The 17,748-nt window shown below is 39.0% G+C and overlaps 1 protein-coding gene across 1 annotated transcript; it reads left to right on the plus strand.

Moving 5' to 3' along the window:
* The first annotated feature begins 727 nt into the window (after positions 1 to 727).
* Positions 728 to 11,897, plus strand: LOC135753693 (uncharacterized). Its single transcript, XM_065271639.2, has 4 exons — positions 728 to 853; positions 948 to 1,367; positions 11,699 to 11,749; positions 11,830 to 11,897. Exons 1-4 carry the CDS (start codon positions 757 to 759, stop codon positions 11,895 to 11,897), a joined length of 636 nt encoding a protein of 211 aa, XP_065127711.2. The 5' UTR covers positions 728 to 756.
* The last annotated feature ends 5,851 nt before the right edge of the window (positions 11,898 to 17,748 follow it).

Genomic DNA, 17,748 nt, shown 5'->3' on the forward strand with positions numbered 1-17,748 from the left:
ACATGTGCCATCCACATTTAACACTCTCAGATGTTAAAGCATGTGGGTTCGCAGTCTCACACTTGTCTTTTACATCATCTGTGGTAGGCTTCACATCCACGTGAGCTGACTTTGACCTCTGGCCTTTGCATTGTACCTATGTGCTTTTGTCTTTTACATGTGCCATCCACATTTAACACTCTCAGAGGTTAATGCATGTGTGTTTGCAGTCTCACTTTTGTATTTTACAGCATCAGTGGCAGGCCTGCATCCATATGAGCTGACTTTGACCTCTGGCCTTTGCATTGTACCTATGTGCTTGTGAGCTGAATTTGACCTTTTAACTGTGCATTTTTAAGGCAGAAGTATCTACACTGTCCTTGTACTGCTTTTACATGCTTAATAGACAATGTCAAGTGATTTCCTTTCTCTTTTGTTTTCTTCACCAGACCCCTAAATCTGAGTGCCCACTGTGCAACAAGAACATAGTCAATTTTAAACAGCACCTGCGGGTGACCCACAAAATTGACAATGTACAGGAGCGCCAGCTGTTGGCAAGTTGGCAAGGGGCAGGGTTGTCCTTGGTGGACAAACCTGCCCCTTGTGCAACAAATACTATAAATGTTTCGAGAAACATTTATATAAATATCACGAAGATGTGTCTGTAAGTAATTTGTGTTAGACATTTAATTAATTATTTGTGCTCAATGAAACTGTTACTCAACAAGGTTATTTTTTTCCTTTTCAGACCAATGAGAAGGCTCAAATTATAAAAAAATGGAGTGGGGGGTCACCATGAGGGCCTTGGCGGAGCTGGCGGCCAGCAAACCTGCCATCCCCATGGTGACCCTAGTGGAGCTGCAGGAGAGTGCAAGTAGGTCCTAGATTTTTACTGAAGTCTTAATGCTGCTCCACAACTCTCCTTTCACATGCAATTAAACTGATCTGTGTCTCTCTTGCTTTTCCAGTTGAGCAAAACGATGACTCCCCTGCCTCCACCACTCCAGCTCCCCTGCCATGTCCCATCCCTGCCTCCACCGCTCCAGCTCCCCCGCCATGTCCCATCCCTGCCTTCACCACTCCAACTCCCCCTCCATGTCCCATCCCTTCCACACTTGAAGCTGGCCCCACTGTCACCTTCCCACCTGCCACCTTTTCCCTCAGCCCCACTGTCACCTCCCCAACTCCCACCTCTCCCTTGAGCCCCAGTCTTGATTTGGACATTTCTTTCTCCCCCTCTCCTGAATTTTCTCCAACTTTCTCTCCTGCTCCTCCAACCCCCCTCTTCAACCCGTCCTTGATGGCATTGTCACCTTGTGACTATTATATGCAGAGGACCCCCTCTCCTATTACAAGGGAGGAGGCAGACCTCATTGAGGAGCTGCTGGGTAAGTCTTACGTGACAAGTGTAATCTTAGCGAGGGTACAATGTTATGGAATAAATTTCCCGCCTAATGTATTGAGGTCACGGTTCAAAAAATAATATGCGTGAATGAAAAAATAATAAGCGCAAATTTGATCTTTAAACAGAATTAAAATTAAATTGCACAAAACTGAAAAACGAATGCAAAGTTATCCAAATTGCATACAAAATGACATTTTCTTTGTTTATATTACTCCTTTATTTCTTCTCTCGAATATTTTCTGCTCATATTTATTTGTTTTGTATGCTTGTGCTGTTTTTTCTCTCGCTCTTATTTCCACACTCTGCGCTTGCTTTTCCAAAAGTTGCCGTTAGAGTTTCATGCAAATCAGGGCGGACTTAAGCATCACCATTGGTCCGCTAGTTGTATATTGACAGCTCCTTTAGCCAATCAGTTGAAGAGGAAGTTGACGTCACTCCAGTGCGACTCCCGGCTGCATAGTCGTGCAGGAGAGGATGGATAACCGTCAGCTGGCAAATATTAGACAATTAAATATCATTAAACAAAATATTGTTAGTGTTTGACAGAAATACACTTATGTCTGTTGTGAGTACTCTTTGTCAGATCTTTAAGATAATGTGTCATCCAAGTAAATGATAGTCTGTTAACACGAATCCTTTTAGCTACCCAGGTAGCCAAAACAGTTTGGCCCAATAATGGCCCAAATCCGGCAGGCCAGAAAAAAACACGGCCCAGTTCCGGCTGCCAGAAAAGGGCCAACTCTGGGATGAATGACGCCCCAGAATCGGCCCAAGTACACTGGCCCATGTCCGGGTGCCTAAAGTGAGCCGGCACTGCCAGCACAGTGCCAGAATCACGCCAGCTAAAACTGTATACTCAGCCAAAACTGGCCAATGTCCGGGTGCTTAATGTCAGCCGACACTGCCAGCAAAGTGCCAGAATCATGCCAGGTTAAACTGTACACTCAGACGAAACTAGCCCAAAATTTTTTTTTAAAGTGTTTTTTACACAAAACAATACTTTATAACCTTAGCCCTTAAGATGGCATGTACTTCTCCCTTCTTAAAAAACTTTTATTATATTTAGTTAAAAAAAGTTAAACTGCACATTAGAAGTTCTATCCTCAATGTTTGTGATGCTTTTAATGTGTTAAGTGTCACACTTTACTGTAGGTGTTTAAAAAAGAAAGAAAAATATACAGTATGTTTACATGTTTATTTGAAACATAACATTACATTAATAAAACATTAATAAACATCTGGACACTCGTCAAGTGTACCCTAAAAGAAGGAAAGACTGAGAGAAAAGAGATAAGAGGGGGAACAGAAAATGACTCATGGTTACTTCATCAGACTGAAGGCATTAATGTTAAATTGGGTAAATGTTAAAGGAATAGTTCACCCTAAAATAAAAATTCTGTCATCATTTACTCATCCTCATGTTGTTTTAAAGGTAGGGTAACAGATTTGATCCTGAAAGATTTTTAGTTATGCTGGTTAAGAGGCTGTTTACACTTGGTATTAAGATGCGTGTTCACGTGCGCTCACCTCCTGTCTGTAAACAGCAAGAAAAGCAAACTTTTCTGCTGAATTGACAACCTGTACAGGAGCCACGAAACGAAAGGCATCTTTTATAACAACAACAGCAAAAACTGCCTGGATCAGCAAGAGCAAAAACCCAAATTAACATCTGTAACTTTACTGCTTTAGCACGAGATGCAAACAGCTGCAGGAGGCAAAGGGTCTGAAAGGGTCGTTGTTTATTTTGGTAAGGTAGGTACGCGATATGTTTGTATTGAGATGGATTCAGATATTCTACTTTGATGAAACATTGTGTTGCTTATGAAATTTGTGTTCGTTTACGGATTAGCATAACGATATAGTTACTACGTCTACACAACCGAACGTGTGCTTAAACTAATTCTGATATAAACCAGTTGTTATTTTGGAAGTGTTATTCACTTTGTACTGCAAAGTTTTCTCACTGGTGAATGAGACATGAAATGTGATCGTCTGATCTGTGCATGTTCATGTGTTTTGAAAGAGGCGTGACTTTGGATGGCGATTTGACTTAAGGGTGGGATCGTGATTTCATTACTAGGCGGCTACCGTTAGCATTTTTCAAAATGTGTTACCCTACCTTTAAACCTGTATGAATTTTTTCTGATGAACACAAAAGAAGATATTTTGAGGAATGATGGTAAACACACAGCAGATTGTAACCATTGACTTCCATAGAAGGAATAAAAAAATATGATGGAATTTAATGGGTACCATCACCTGTGTGCTTACCATCATTTATCAAAATATTTTCTTCATCATATATCACAATACTTTCAAAATACTTTTTCCTACTATGGAAGTCAATGGTTACAATGTGCTGTGTTTTTACCATCATTACGCAAAACATCTTAATTTGTGTTCATCAGAAAAAAATCATGCAGATTTAGAACAACATGAGGATGAGTAAATGATGAAAGAATATCTATTGAACTATCCCTTTAACAACAATTGAAATACCTTGAATTTGCTTGTTTTCAGGCCCGCTCTCTTATTCTTTTTGCATCTCTGTCAGATGCAAGCTGCTGAAGTTTTTACGAACTTTTCTACTTCACCATCTGGTGCACGAACAGTAGTTGAATTTCTTCTGACAGATTCTTTAAAAGAAACAAAATTATTTAATTAGGTAAATGCAAGCATGTTAGTTTAACCCTGGAGAACCCAAGAACCCTTCTCTTAGAATCAATTAACATTGGCCACATTTGACCCGTGGGTTCTCCAGGGTTAAATGTTACCTACAAGCTATTCTGCTTCAAAAACATTGACAGGTACTTTAGGTTGGAAGACTTATAGCTTCATAGATTAACATTGTAATGGCTTTATATACAGTGGAAAGAAAAAGTATGTGAATTTCACAGTTTTCTGAACAAATTTGTCATAAAATGCGATCTAAACTTTATCTAAGTCAAGGGCATTGATAAACATAATGGGGCGGTTTCCCGGACCAGGATTAGCTTAATCCAGAACTAGGCCTTAGTTTAATTAGGAAATATAATTAGTTTTAACAAACATGCCTTACTAAAAACATTACCTGTGTGCATTTTGAGGTAAAACAAAGGGCACTGATGTATTTTAAGATATGTAAGTGTAAGTTGTTTTCAGTTTGGAGAGCTCTTAAAACTGTTTAAGTCTAGGACTAGTCTAATCCCTTTCCGGGAAACCGCCCCAATGTGTCTAAAAATAATTACACAAAAACATTCTGATCTTTCATGTCTTTATTGAGAACTACCAAAAAACATCTTAGTGCTTGTGAAAAAATGTGAACCCTTAATTGAATGACCTCAAAAAAGCCAATTGGAGTCAGGTTTTAGCCCAGCTATGGCCTTATTGTTTTTTCCCCAGATTCAGTTAAATTTTTTCTCAAATTCCGTGTTTTTCGTTTTATTCTGGATTCTGGTTAAATTAAATTTCAGTAATCAAAAAGCACATCTTATCAACTGAAAACATAACAGAAAATTAGCAGATCCACCACTGCAGTGAATATACTGTACTGTATGAGTGTGCGACTGTGCGTTTCCACAAGGTGACGTGCCTGTTTACCAGCATGTATAGCTCGTATATGGTTCTCAGACACGAGGGCTCACTAAGTTTTCTTTCTTGTTTAAGTGAACATAAACAGCTGTATGTTTATTAGTATATTGAAGCAGTGCCGTCTTAAAGCTGTCTTGGGTGTTCAAAGCTGTCTTGAGTGTTCAATGTTCATTACACAAAAAAAATGAAAACCCCTCACTACAATTAACTGAATACATTTCGCAGCTGCACATTTAATCCATACAGTGAGGATTGTGCACTGTTTTATTTGTATTTATTGCTAAGGTTCATGTTAAAATCATGTTGACAGACAATTTCATAACTAATATATTTACATTTAATACAGATGCCTGAAAGTAAAACAAGATGAGTATAGTATTATGATTAAGAGGAAATATTAAAAATTTGGTTGCTTTTCAGTAGCATTGTTGTAGTGACAGCCAAAATACATTGGCCTATATGTAACACACATGAGTAGTACAAAGTCCATTTCCTACTTTGCAAACTCGACACAACAACAAAAAAACTAAACAAAAATGAGTGGAAGTGGCAACGAATATCCAAAGACGATAAATTGTGGACAAAAAGGTAGCACGAATTCCTTTATATGGAAGTGGTTTGGCTAGCTAAAAAACTGACGAGGCGCAGATTAAAATATAAATGAACCCTCTTATTTTTGTGGCTTCAGTCATTGTTGGCATACTGTTTTAAAGCTGGAAGCATTAACAACTTACATCGAAATATATATCATTATCGTTCAATATGGATTTTTGCCATATTGCCCAGCCCTAGGCCGATGTATTTTGGCTGTCACTACAACAATGCTACTGACAAGCAACCAAATCTTTTGTTTTTTTTATCATAACACTATACTCATCTTGTTTTACTTTTCAGGCATCTGTATTAAATGTAAAAATATTAGTTATTAGAATCTATGATTTAACATTAGCAATAAATACACACAAAACACTGCACAGTCCTCACTGTATGAATTAAATGTGCAGCTGCAAAAGTTGTTCAGTTAAGAAAAGTGAGTGATTTTCATTTTTGGGTGGAAAGAACATTTCTGACACAGAAAGCAGCAGGCTACTGTCACTTTAAGACCCAGAACAGCTTTAAGACTGCACTGCTTTAATATACTGATACTGACACATCTAGCTGTTTATGTTCACTTAAACAAGAAAGAAAACTTAGTTTAGTGATCACGCATGTGTTGACTGCGCGCTGTGTGCGTGCTTCGCGAGCCCTCATGTCTGAGGAACAGATGTCAAGCGTGCGCGTTGTGGGAACGCTGAGTTGCACACTCATACAGAACAGTATATTCAATGCAGTGGTGGAGCTGCTACTTTTCTTCATTTTTTCTAAATTTGTGAATGTCCTGTAAATAATATATACTTTTTAAAGCGGTACGGATGTGTGCGTGGGCAAGGCGGACATGGAAAGAAAGTATACTGTACCTTTTCTGTCTGTTCTGTTCCAGCCATTATTGGAACCTGCTAGTGCTCTGAAAAACACATGAAAGATCTGAATTTCTTGTGTAATAATTTTTAGACACATTATGTTATTTATGTATATTTATTCAGAAAACCATTACATTTTCTTGCTAATGTATATATACATAAACATACAATACATATATAATATTGATGGCTCTTGCTTCGTTCTGAAACCCTAGATGGCAGTTTTCTTATCCTCGAACAAACTGTCATCACAAGGGCCATGTTTACATGCACAACATTTTGTCAATCCGACTGAATTTAATCTGATGAAAGGTTACAACAATACAGTTTACATGCACCCTAAACATGTTTAAATGTTTGCACCTCAAAATGTTTGTTTTCATGTACATTTTATATAAACCGAACATCTGTGCAAGCGCACAGCCAGGGTTGGCAGCTTCACATATCAAAATCATCCCCATGGACATTCAAAATTAGCCCAAAAGCATCCCAATGACTTATCACAGCCCAAATACCAATAACTAATGAACAAAATCCTTTCATATCTGACCCGCAGAAAAAACAACTCGCAAAGACAGTTTAAACAGTAGCCCAAATCTGAACGAAAAAAAGAGAGGACTTGGCAATGCCACCCCAAAGCCAAACCAAAGCAAATAAGAGGTAAATATACGACGTGAACTTGAGCACAAATTTTCTGTGCACATGCACAATGTATTTTTGCATCCGACAAAATACTTCGATTCACGCATTTACATGCATACTTTTCTCCTGCTTATCGGATCACAGATTGGACTACACCACCCCTTTCAATACGATTCAAATTTGCATCCAATCTACCTCAATCGTATTGATTAAGGTTTTTACATGACGGCTTTTTAATATGATTGAGCCATCAATACGATTACAAACTGATTAATTGGTTGCATGTAAACATAGCTACAAGAAACATAAGTACTAGAATAAGGGCACACCACTAAGGTAAAAAAAACGGTTACATGCCCAATTGTGCCAGTGTTGTATTATCGAGAAAGTTCATTATTATTTTTATACCTTTTTAAGCCTTGCCTATTTAAAATTGTAATATTTGCAAGATGCAGCAAAAGAGAACTCAATTTGGTTTTTAAGGGTTGTTTTGAGATTTTTAATTATATAAAAAAGTAAGTTTTCCTTACTCTTAATCACACACATCCACAGATAATTGTGTTTTCTCTACCATTATATTTATTTTTCAAAATGACTGCAAATGCCAAATCCATAAACTGGAATTGTGATCTAATAAAATATCTTGTTATTATAGTTTACATAACAACGTTTACATATCAAAGTTTAGTTTAGACTACTTAATGTAAAGACTTTTTAAAGACTTGTTATTTGTAATATTTGTAGCCCTAAACGAATCCCTATCATACTTCTGGCCCCAATTGACCCCTCAGACAGTCCTGACATTAACAATGCAACAAAACTGATTCCCAAGAAATATCCATGCCCCGCCCAATATTGTACTTTTACTTACATTAATTCTTCAAATGAATTCTGTCCAAACTGATGATCTTGAGAAATCTAAATGTGACAAAAACAATCACAATAAGTTGTTAAGTTGTATAACAGACAGACAGATCATAGATACAAAATGTTGAGTAATAATTTCATAATTAAGGTTCACTCATTTTCTATAAAGTATCTTTCAATAGATGAAATCGGTTATAATGTTGTGCAACAGTGAGGTGGAAATATTTTTACTGCAGGTGCACTTTAAGTAAAGAAGTTTAACTACCAGCTGTGTCCTGTAGCTGCAATGCTCTCTATTCTGTGAAATTTAAACGTTTTCTGTACAAGACAAAGTTATCCCTTGGTAAAAAAATTTACCTCAGTCAGCTGTATAATAGCGGAACTGGCTGAGGTGGCTAAGTGTTTAGCAGAATAGCTTCACGATCCCTCAGTTACTCCCGCCTGCTGCATAGACTGCTGAGGCAAATCCTCAGACCAGTTTTATGAGTTGCGAAATATTATTTGTTTGTTATGCTAAACGAAATATTACTGTTTAAGTAAGTTCATTAAACTGAGCAGAGTTCATTTCTTATGTCCGAATTCTCCTTGTCAGATAAATTATAAAAATCGATTTTCTACTCAAATTTATCTAGAAAGACTTCAGTATTTTAATAATAAATTCAAATGCTAATTTACATATTTGTTGAAGTGGGATTGTGGTCATTTAAAAAATTACGTATACTATATCAGTCACACCAGTTTGTCCTTCTTTTAAATGAAGTTTACATATATCTAATATGTGCAGAGTATAAATATTTTATGCATTAAAATTATGTTAAATAACTTCCAAAAAGTCTTACCTCAGAGAAATTGCAGCAGACTTCATGCAGCTACAACCATTAAAGCCCGGTAAATGTCGTCACTAGATATCGCAGCTAGTGCGCATGTCTTGAAACAGCAGCAGTTCTTTTTCCAAAATAAAAGTTCCTTTAACCAGCTTTAATTGTCTAAAAATTGTAATCGATAAATTATAAATAGATCAATCTTTATGATCAAATTAGTTCAAATTCTGGAAAAGGGCTGAAAAATTGTAGTTGTAATAAAGTAAACAAATTGACAAGCTTTACATCTTATAAAATGTTTTTATAAAATCTCAATTTAGTATTTGACCATTAATTAATACAATATGTGTTTGTTGAAATATTACATACATAGAAAATATTTCAGTATAAACTTAATAGCCCAGATACTTACATTCAATAGGCTAATGGCACTTTATGCCTCTACAAACCTATTCTTAACATTAAAATATGCTTCTCCCCTTCCCTTATTTTATTAGGGAAAAATTTCTGAGCTTAACTTTTCCTCACACTACTTTTCACTTATTGACATAGGCTACCATTAATCAGGAAAACTAAAAACAATTATCAAAACATTAAATAGAAACAATTATATGCATATCAATTGTTAAATTAATATATTTTTATTAAAACAAACGTGAAATGTGAAAGCCAATATGTGGAAAATATGCCATTTGTCAGCCAAAATCGGACCAAATCCGCATATCCACAGCCTAGCCGAATCTGGCAACTTTTGCTGGGCCAGTGCTGGCTTAATGCTGGTAAGCCGCAGCCAGAACACAGCCGTGTGCGCCGACACTCAGCCGGATCTGGCCCGAATGCACTGGCTACCTGGGTAGTTTAGGTTTAGGCAGTGGAGTGAGTCTTTGCAGTTTAAGGCTAAAATGAATTACATACATTGGATTTACACATTCTATGCTCAGTACACTATAATGATAAAGTGATAATAGTTAAGTTATGTGCAAACGTATACAGTATAAAACAAAAAATATTACGATATCATAAGCATTCAGACCTTTCATAGATGGCTGTCTGCTTTTTAGGACAAATACATTTATGAAATTACCATTGGTAGACTTCAGCCAAGTTGTACATCTAAACGATCTTGACTAAAAAAAAAACATAATAGAAAACGGCCTGAATATCAGTGTGGTGCTTCAGGTTTTTATTTTGAATAAATGTACAGTAGTTATAACATGTTTCAAAAGGAAGCTTTGTGTTTAACACTACTTTAGTGGATATCCCAATATTGATAAGAAATAAAGCATTTTCAGACCAATTGCTATTATGTTTTATTTTCAGACCCATTGTGTTTACTCGGGCATTACATTATTTGTATTAATACAAATAAATAATAAATAATACAACTCAACAATACAGAAAAAGCTTTGTTTATTAACTGTGCTAGGTATAGATGAACTGCATAACCGAGTTAAATGACACAAATTAAAATAACTGTATGATAAATTTACATAAATTATAAACTGATGCTTTAAGCTCCAAAGTATCCAGCAAGCTGCACAAAATGAAACTAAATATATCTGCCAACAATCTCTGAATTGTGAATTTCCATTAATAGTCCTTTATTGAGCCAATATTCGTATTCTGACAGCATACAAAGAAAATAAGTTTAAAAACACTGCATTACTTTCTTGCATATGACGTGTGTGAATAAATAGATACACAAAATATATACTTTAAATATTGGACATATATAAATATTGGACATAAGGAGATTGTTTTAAAGATGTTTAAAATCTCCAGCATGTTTCTTGGTGTGTCAGAACACAGAAATGGATCAAAGTAGCCAGATTTAGTGCAAAGGTTTATTTATCTCCACATATATTAAGATTATTAGGTGACAGGCAGGGTTGGAGAAAGGCTACATGTGTTTCAAACTATACACGGGAAGGCACGTGTACAGTGTACAGTTTTATAGGACCTGTTGCAATAAGACCACGTTATATTGTGCCAAAAAGTTTGCAATATAAACGTAAAAACAAATATATAAACATGCATTTAAATCCAGCACAAAAATGCCAATGTGAGTGTATAATGAGCACATTAAAAGCAAAAGTATTCATATAACGTCATTTTTTAATGTCTCGTATTACAATAAATATAGCTCTCATGACTTCAAATAACAGCATAAATTCATGAATAAACATAAAGAAGCAGGATTGATATGCAAACTGTACTATTATTACTTAAATAAAGGTAATATTACTGAAGTAAACTTTGAGGTAAATACGCTAAGTGCTAACCGCTAAGTGTAAATAAGCTCAATAACAGTAGAAAAATTCAATTTTCTCTCAAAACGGACTCTATAAATGCCAATAATTATATTTAAAGAAACTGTACATGCATACTTCACTACCTGTGAATATACAAAAAGTAATCAGAAATTAACAAAGCCCATCTGACGGTTATCCATCTTCACCTGCATGATCGCCTGCTTTGAGTCGCACCGAAGTGACGTCATCACCCTCTCTTCGACTGATTGGCTAGAGGAGGAGCAGTCAATCTAAAACTAGCGGACCAATGGCGACACTTAAAGTCTGCCCTGATTTGCATGAAACTCTAACTGCAACTTTTGGAAATGCAAGCGCAGAGTGTGGAAATAAGAGCAAGGGAAAAACAGCACAAGCATACAAAAAAAATTAATATGAACAGAATATATTCGAGAGAAGAAAAAAATGAAAAATATAAACAAAGAAAACATCATTTTGTATGCAATTTGGATAACTTTGCATTCGTTTTTCAGTTTTGTGCAATATAACTTTAAATCTGTTTAAAGTTCTAATTTGCGCTTATTATTATTTTATTCATGCATATTATTTTTTCATCCGTGACCTCAATACATTAGGCGGGAAATTTATTCCATACAATGTTCCATGCCAGCCTAAAAATTAAACCATTGCTTTGTTTTATTGAAGGAATCACTTGTGATGCGGGGGACCCGAATCAAGGCTTCGAGGAGCAACCACGTAGGTGTTCAATTGTGGACTCTGTGTTTCCGCTGCATGAAGAACTCAGTGGCATAACTAACTTTTCTTCTTCCTTTCAGAACAAGACATGGCGACAGAGGTCTCGAGCACTCTGGGTTTTAGTTTTTTAAAGGACATTGATTTTTAAATTGATTAATTCAATTTGATGTATTTTGATCTGTTTTTTTTATTGTAAATAGTTTTTAAAATTATTATGTTCTTATATTTTAATGTTCTTGTTTTATTAATTATTAATTAATGTTAAAGTTTTTTGTATTATTCTTGATTAAATTTTTTAAATAGTTTTTATCACATATAAATTTGTATAATAAAATTAAATTGCATTAAATTTGTTATGACAATTAAATGTTATCAAATTTTTAAAAATGAATAAAAATAAATAAATAAAAGAGTTCTTTTTGAAAGCCTTGTCTCATTCATAGAACTATCATTTAAGTGATAAGTAATCTGCATATATATATATATATATACATATGGGCTATATATATATATATATATAAAGCACATAACAACCATATAATAATTATGTAACAACTATTAATAAATTGCCATTTGCGAGAATAGTGGTCATAAATTGCCAGTGGGTAAATTAATGTGCAGACAAGGCCTGTGTGCACACTCTGACCTTTAACCTCTATGATCTAAAGTGAAAAAAGCAGGGCCTGTGATCACACTGTGTGTCATATGTGCTTAATGTGCAGACAGGGCCTGTGAGCACACTGTGACCTTAAATAAAGCTTTAATCCCTTTAGATCATAAAGGTTAAAGTGCATTGTAACAATGTGCTTGTGTGTTTGGCAGGTTTCAATCAAATGTAACAGTCTTAGATGTTGAAGCATGTGTGTTTGCAGTCTTTTAAACCATCTGATCTAGGCCTTGCATCCATGTAAGCTGAATTTGACCTTTGGCCTTTGCATTGTAGCTATGTGCTTGTGTGTTTTGCAGGTTTGATTCAAATGTAACAGTCTTAGATGTTGAAGCATGTGTGTTTGCAGTCTTTTAAACCATCTGATGTTGGCCTTGCATCCATGTGAGCTTACTTTGACCTTTGGCCTTTGCATTGTAACTATGTGCTTGTGTGTTTTGCATGTTTCATTCACATTTAACACTCTCAGATGTCGAAGCATGTGTGTTTGCAAGTATTTTAAACCATCTGATGTAGGCCTTGCATCCATGTGAGCTGAATTTGACCTTTGGCCTTTGCATTGTAACAATGTGCTTGTGTGTTTGGCAGGTTTCATTCAAATGTAACAGTCTTAGATGTTGAAGCATGTGTGTTTGCAGTCTTTTAAACCATCTGATGTAGGCCTTGCATCCATGTGAGCTTACTTTGACCTTTGGCCTTTGCATTGTAACAATGTGCTTGTGTGTTTGGCAGGTTTCATTCAAATGTAACAGTCTTAGATGTTGAAGCATGTGTGTTTGCAGTCTTTTAAACCATCTGATGTAGGCCTTGCATCCATGTGAGCTGAATTTGACCTTTGGCCTTTGCATTGTAGCTATGTGCTTGTGTGTTTTGCATGTTTCATTCACATTTAACACTCTCAGATGTTAAAGCATTTGTGTTTGCAGTCTTTTAAACCATCTGATCTAGGCCTTGCATCCATGTAAGCTGAATTTGACCTTTGGCCTTTGCATTGTAGCTATGTGCTTGTGTGTTTGGCAGGTTTCATTCACATTTAACACTCTCAGATGTTGAAGCATATGTGTTTGCAGTCTTTTAAACCATCTGATCTAGGCCTTGCATCCATGTAAGCTGAATTTGACCTTTGGCCTTTGCATTGTAGCTATGTGCTTGTGTGTTTGGCAGGTTTCATTCACATTTAACACTCTCAGATGTTGAAGCATATGTGTTTGCAGTCTTTTAAACCATCTGATCTAGGCCTTGCATCCATGTGAGCTTACTTTGACCTTTGGCCTTTGCATTGTAACAATGTGCTTGTGTGTTTGGCAGGTTTCATTCAAATGTAACAGTCTTAGATGTTGAAGCATGTGTGTTTGCAGTCTTTTAAACCATCTGATGTAGGCCTTGCATCCATGTGAGCTGAATTTGACCTTTGGCCTTTGCATTGTAGCTATGTGCTTGTGTGTTTTGCAGGTTTCATTCAAATGTAACAGTCTTAGATGTTGAAGCATGTGTGTTTGCAGTCTTTTAAACCATCTGGTGTAGGCCTTGCATCCATGTGAGCTGAATTTGACCTTTGGCCTTTGCATTGTAACAATGTGCTTGTGTGTTTTGCAGGTTTCATTCACATTTTACACTCTCAGATGTTGAAGCATGTGTGTTTGCAGTTTCACTTTTGTCTTTTACACCATCTGTTGTAGGCCTTGCATCCATGTGAGCTTACTTGGACCTGTGGCCTTTGCATTGTCGCCAAGCTCAGGGGCCAAAAGTTGTTTTCCTCTATTGCAGACAAAATAATTGGGGCACCCAGTGGGCCTGGAGTACTTAGGCATTTGGGGCCCCTAGAGCTTGGGGCCCTCTAGGTCATTTGGCCCCCAGGGGCCCTCAGAGGCATAAATGGCAGATGGGCAGTTTAATATGCTAATGGGCAGAAAAGTGGGCAAATGGTCAATGCATGATTTGGCAGTGGGTGAAATAAACTGTCAGTGGGCAACATCACTTGGGGCCCCAAGGGGGACAAGCACAGGGGCCAAAAGTTGTTTTCCTTAATTGCAGACAAAGTAAATGGGCACCCAGTGGGCCTGTAATCATTTGGCACTTAGGGCCCCCAGAGCTTGGGGCTCTTTAGGTCATTTGGCCCCCAGGGGCCCTCAGAGGCATAAATGGCAGATGGGCAGTTTAATGTGCAAATGGGCAAAATAGTGGGCAAATGGTCAATGCATAAGTTGGCTGTGGGTGAAATATACTGTCAGTGGGCAACATAACTTGGGGCCCCCAGGGACCCTCAGAGCCATAAATGGCAGATGGGCAGTTTAATGGGCTAATTGGCAAAATAGTGGGCAAATGGTCAATGCATAAATTGGAAGTGGGTGAAATAAACTCTCAGTGGGCCCCAAGGGGGCCAAGCCCAGAGGCCAAAAGTTGTTTTCCTCAATGGCAGACAATACTTTGGCACTTGGGGCCCCCAGAGCCTGGACCCTCTGGGTCATTTGGCCCCCAGGGGCCCATAGAGGCATAAATGGCAGATGGGCAGTTTAATGTGCTAATGGGCAAATGGTCAATGCATAAGTTGGCAGTGGGCAAAATAAACTATCAGTGGGCAACATAACTTGGGGCCCCAAGGGGGCCAAGCCCAGGGGCCAAAAGTTGTTTTCCTCAATTGCAGACAAAGTAATTGGGCAGCCTTTGGGCCTGGAATACTTTGGCACTTCGGGCCCCCAGAGCTTGGGGCCCTCTGGGTCATTTGGCCCCCAGGGGCCCTCAGAGCCATAAAAGGCAGATGGGCAGTTTAATGGGCTAATGGGCAAAATAGTGGGCAAATGGTCAATGCATAAATTGGGCCAAGCCCAGAGGCCAAAAGTTGTTTTCCTCAATGGCAGACAATACTTTGGCACTTGGGGCCCCCAAAGCCTGGACCCTCTGGGTCATTTGGCCCCCAGGGCCCATAGAGGCATAAATGGCAGATGGGCAGTTGAATGTGCTAATGGGCAAAATAGTGGGCAAATGGTCAATGGATAAGTTGGCTGTGGGTGAAACAAACTGTCAGTGGGCAACATAACTTGGGTCCTCCAGGGGCCCTCAGAGCCATAAATGGCTGATGGGCAAAATAAACTGTCAGTGGGCAACATAACTTGGGGCCCCAAGGGGGCCAAGCCCAGGGGCCAAAAGTTGTTTTCCTCAATTGCAGACAAAGTAATTGGGCAGCCAGTGGGCCTGGAATACTTTGGCACTTGGGGCCCCCAGAGCTTGGGGCCCTCTAGGTCATTTGGCCCCCAGAGCCATAAATGGCAGATGGGCAGTTTAATGTGCTAATGGGCAAAATAGTGGGCAAATGGTCAATGCATAAGTTGGCTGTGGGTGAAATATACTGTCAGTGGGCAACAAAACTTGGGGCCCCCAGAGGCATAAATGGCAGATGGGCAGTTTAATGTGCTAATGGGCAATAATAGTGGTCAAATGGTCAATGCATAAGTTGGCTGTGGGTAAAATAAACTGTCAGTGGGCAACATAACTTGGGGCCCCAAGGGGGCCAAGCTCAGAGGCCAAAAGTTGTTTTCCTCAATGGCAGACAATACTTTGGCACTTGGGGCCCCCAGAGCTTGGGGCCCTCTGGGTCATTTGGACCCAGGGACCCTCAGAGCCATAAATGGCAGATGGGCAGTTTAATGGGCTAATGGGCAAAATAGTGAGCAAATGGTCAATGCATAAGTTGGCAGTGGGCAAAATAAACTATCAGTGGGCAACATAACTTGAGGCCCCAAGGGGGCCAAGCCCAGAGGCCAAAAGTTGTTTTCCTCAATGGCAGACAATACTTTGGCACTTAGGGCCCCCAGAGCCTGGACCCTCTGGGTCATTTGGCCCCCAGGGACCCATAGAGGCATAAATGGCAGATGGGCAGTTTAATGTGCTAATGGGCAAAATAGTGGGCAAATGGTCAATGCATAAGTTGGCTGTGGGTGAAATAAACTGTCAGTGGACAACATAATTTGGGGCCCCCAGGGGCCCTCAGAGGCATAAATGGCAGATGGGCAGTTTAATGTGCTAATGGGCAAAATAGTGGGCAAATGGTCAATGCATAAGTTGGCTGTGGGTGAAACAAACTGTCAGTGGGCAACATAACTTGGGGCCCCAAGGGGGCCAAGCTCAGAGGCCAAAAGTTGTTTTCCTCAATGGCAGACAATACTTTGGCACTTGGGGCCCCCAGAGCCTGGAGCAGTCTGGGTCATTTGGCCCCCAGGGGCCCATAGAGGCATAAAGGGCAGATGGGCAGTTTAATGTGCTTTTTGGCCCCTGGGGGCCTGGGCCCTCAGGCCATGTTGTGACAAAATAATGGGTTAGGGGGTTAGGGGAATGAAAAGAGGGTCTGTGGGCAGGGGGGGCGGGGTCATGGGGCCCCCAGGGTCCCGGGGCCTTTGGTGGATTAAGTGACAAAATAGCAAGTTAGGGGGCAGAATAGTTGCTCTGCGGGCAGGGAGGGTTTGGCCATTCGCCCCAGAGGGCGTGGATAATTTTTGGATTTAGTGGGTCAGGGGGCAAAATAGTTGGTCTATGGGCTGTGGGGGGGGGTGGTTTGTCACGTCCCAGGGTGACGCCCAGCATTTACATGATCTAAATGGGGTGTGGGATATTTCGACGTACTCTGGCAATTTACTCGAATGGGATTCTGGCCCATTCAAATAAACTGGGACTGGACAGTGGGTGCACCACCTGGTGGATCCCCCCTGAACTGCAAGCTCAGGCCTCAAATAAAGTGCTACAAAAACGGGGCCCGAGAGGCTCGGCGCGACCTTTCCCTCTCGTGGGGAGGGCCGACCGACGCGCCCGCGCTGCCGTCGGACCCCCGAAAAATTTTGGGGGCCCGGCGCGCACCGTCCACGAACCGACGTCCGATTCCCCATTAGCTAACTGGAATGTAGATGCGAGTGGCCTAACGGCGAGTGAGTAACAAAACAAACAAGGACAAAAAGAAAAAAAAATTGCCTCTCATTTTGTGTGTTATCATTTCATTTTGATACAAGTTTTCTACAGCCTTAATCCATTTATCCAACCTGGGAGGGTCAACTTTTTTCCAACCTCGAGTTACTTGTTTAATGGAGGTAATTCTCAGCACCCAGAAGAAATAATAATACTCTTTGTTTAAACTTTCTGAGTGTATACCAAGCATGACATGTAATTGACCAAAAATAGTATTTTTACCTAGCTTTTTATTAGCTTAATTAGTTCAAACACATTAATCCAATATAGATGGATGTTTGAACATGTATAGAAGATATGAGTCAAATCAACATTACATTCCCCACACTCTCTCCAGCAGTATTGTTTTTGGTATGTATATTAACTAATTTTCAAGGGT

The sequence above is a fragment of the Paramisgurnus dabryanus genome, chromosome 10 (assembly GCF_030506205.2).
Source record: "Paramisgurnus dabryanus chromosome 10, PD_genome_1.1, whole genome shotgun sequence".
NCBI lineage: Eukaryota > Metazoa > Chordata > Actinopteri > Cypriniformes > Cobitidae > Paramisgurnus > Paramisgurnus dabryanus.

What these genes read in the sequence shown, in the direction of transcription:
- LOC135753693 (XM_065271639.2), top strand. Translation starts at nt 757, where the DNA reads ATGGAGTGGGGGGTCACCATGAGGGCCTTGGCGGAGCTGGCGGCCAGC. An exon ending in CCTCATTGAGGAGCTGCTGG is followed by an intron (nt 1,368 to 11,698) that starts GTAAGTCTTACG and finishes GTTTTATTGAAG; the next exon opens with GAATCACTTGTGATGCGGGG. An exon ending in AGGCTTCGAGGAGCAACCAC is followed by an intron (nt 11,750 to 11,829) that starts GTAGGTGTTCAA and finishes TCTTCCTTTCAG; the next exon opens with AACAAGACATGGCGACAGAG.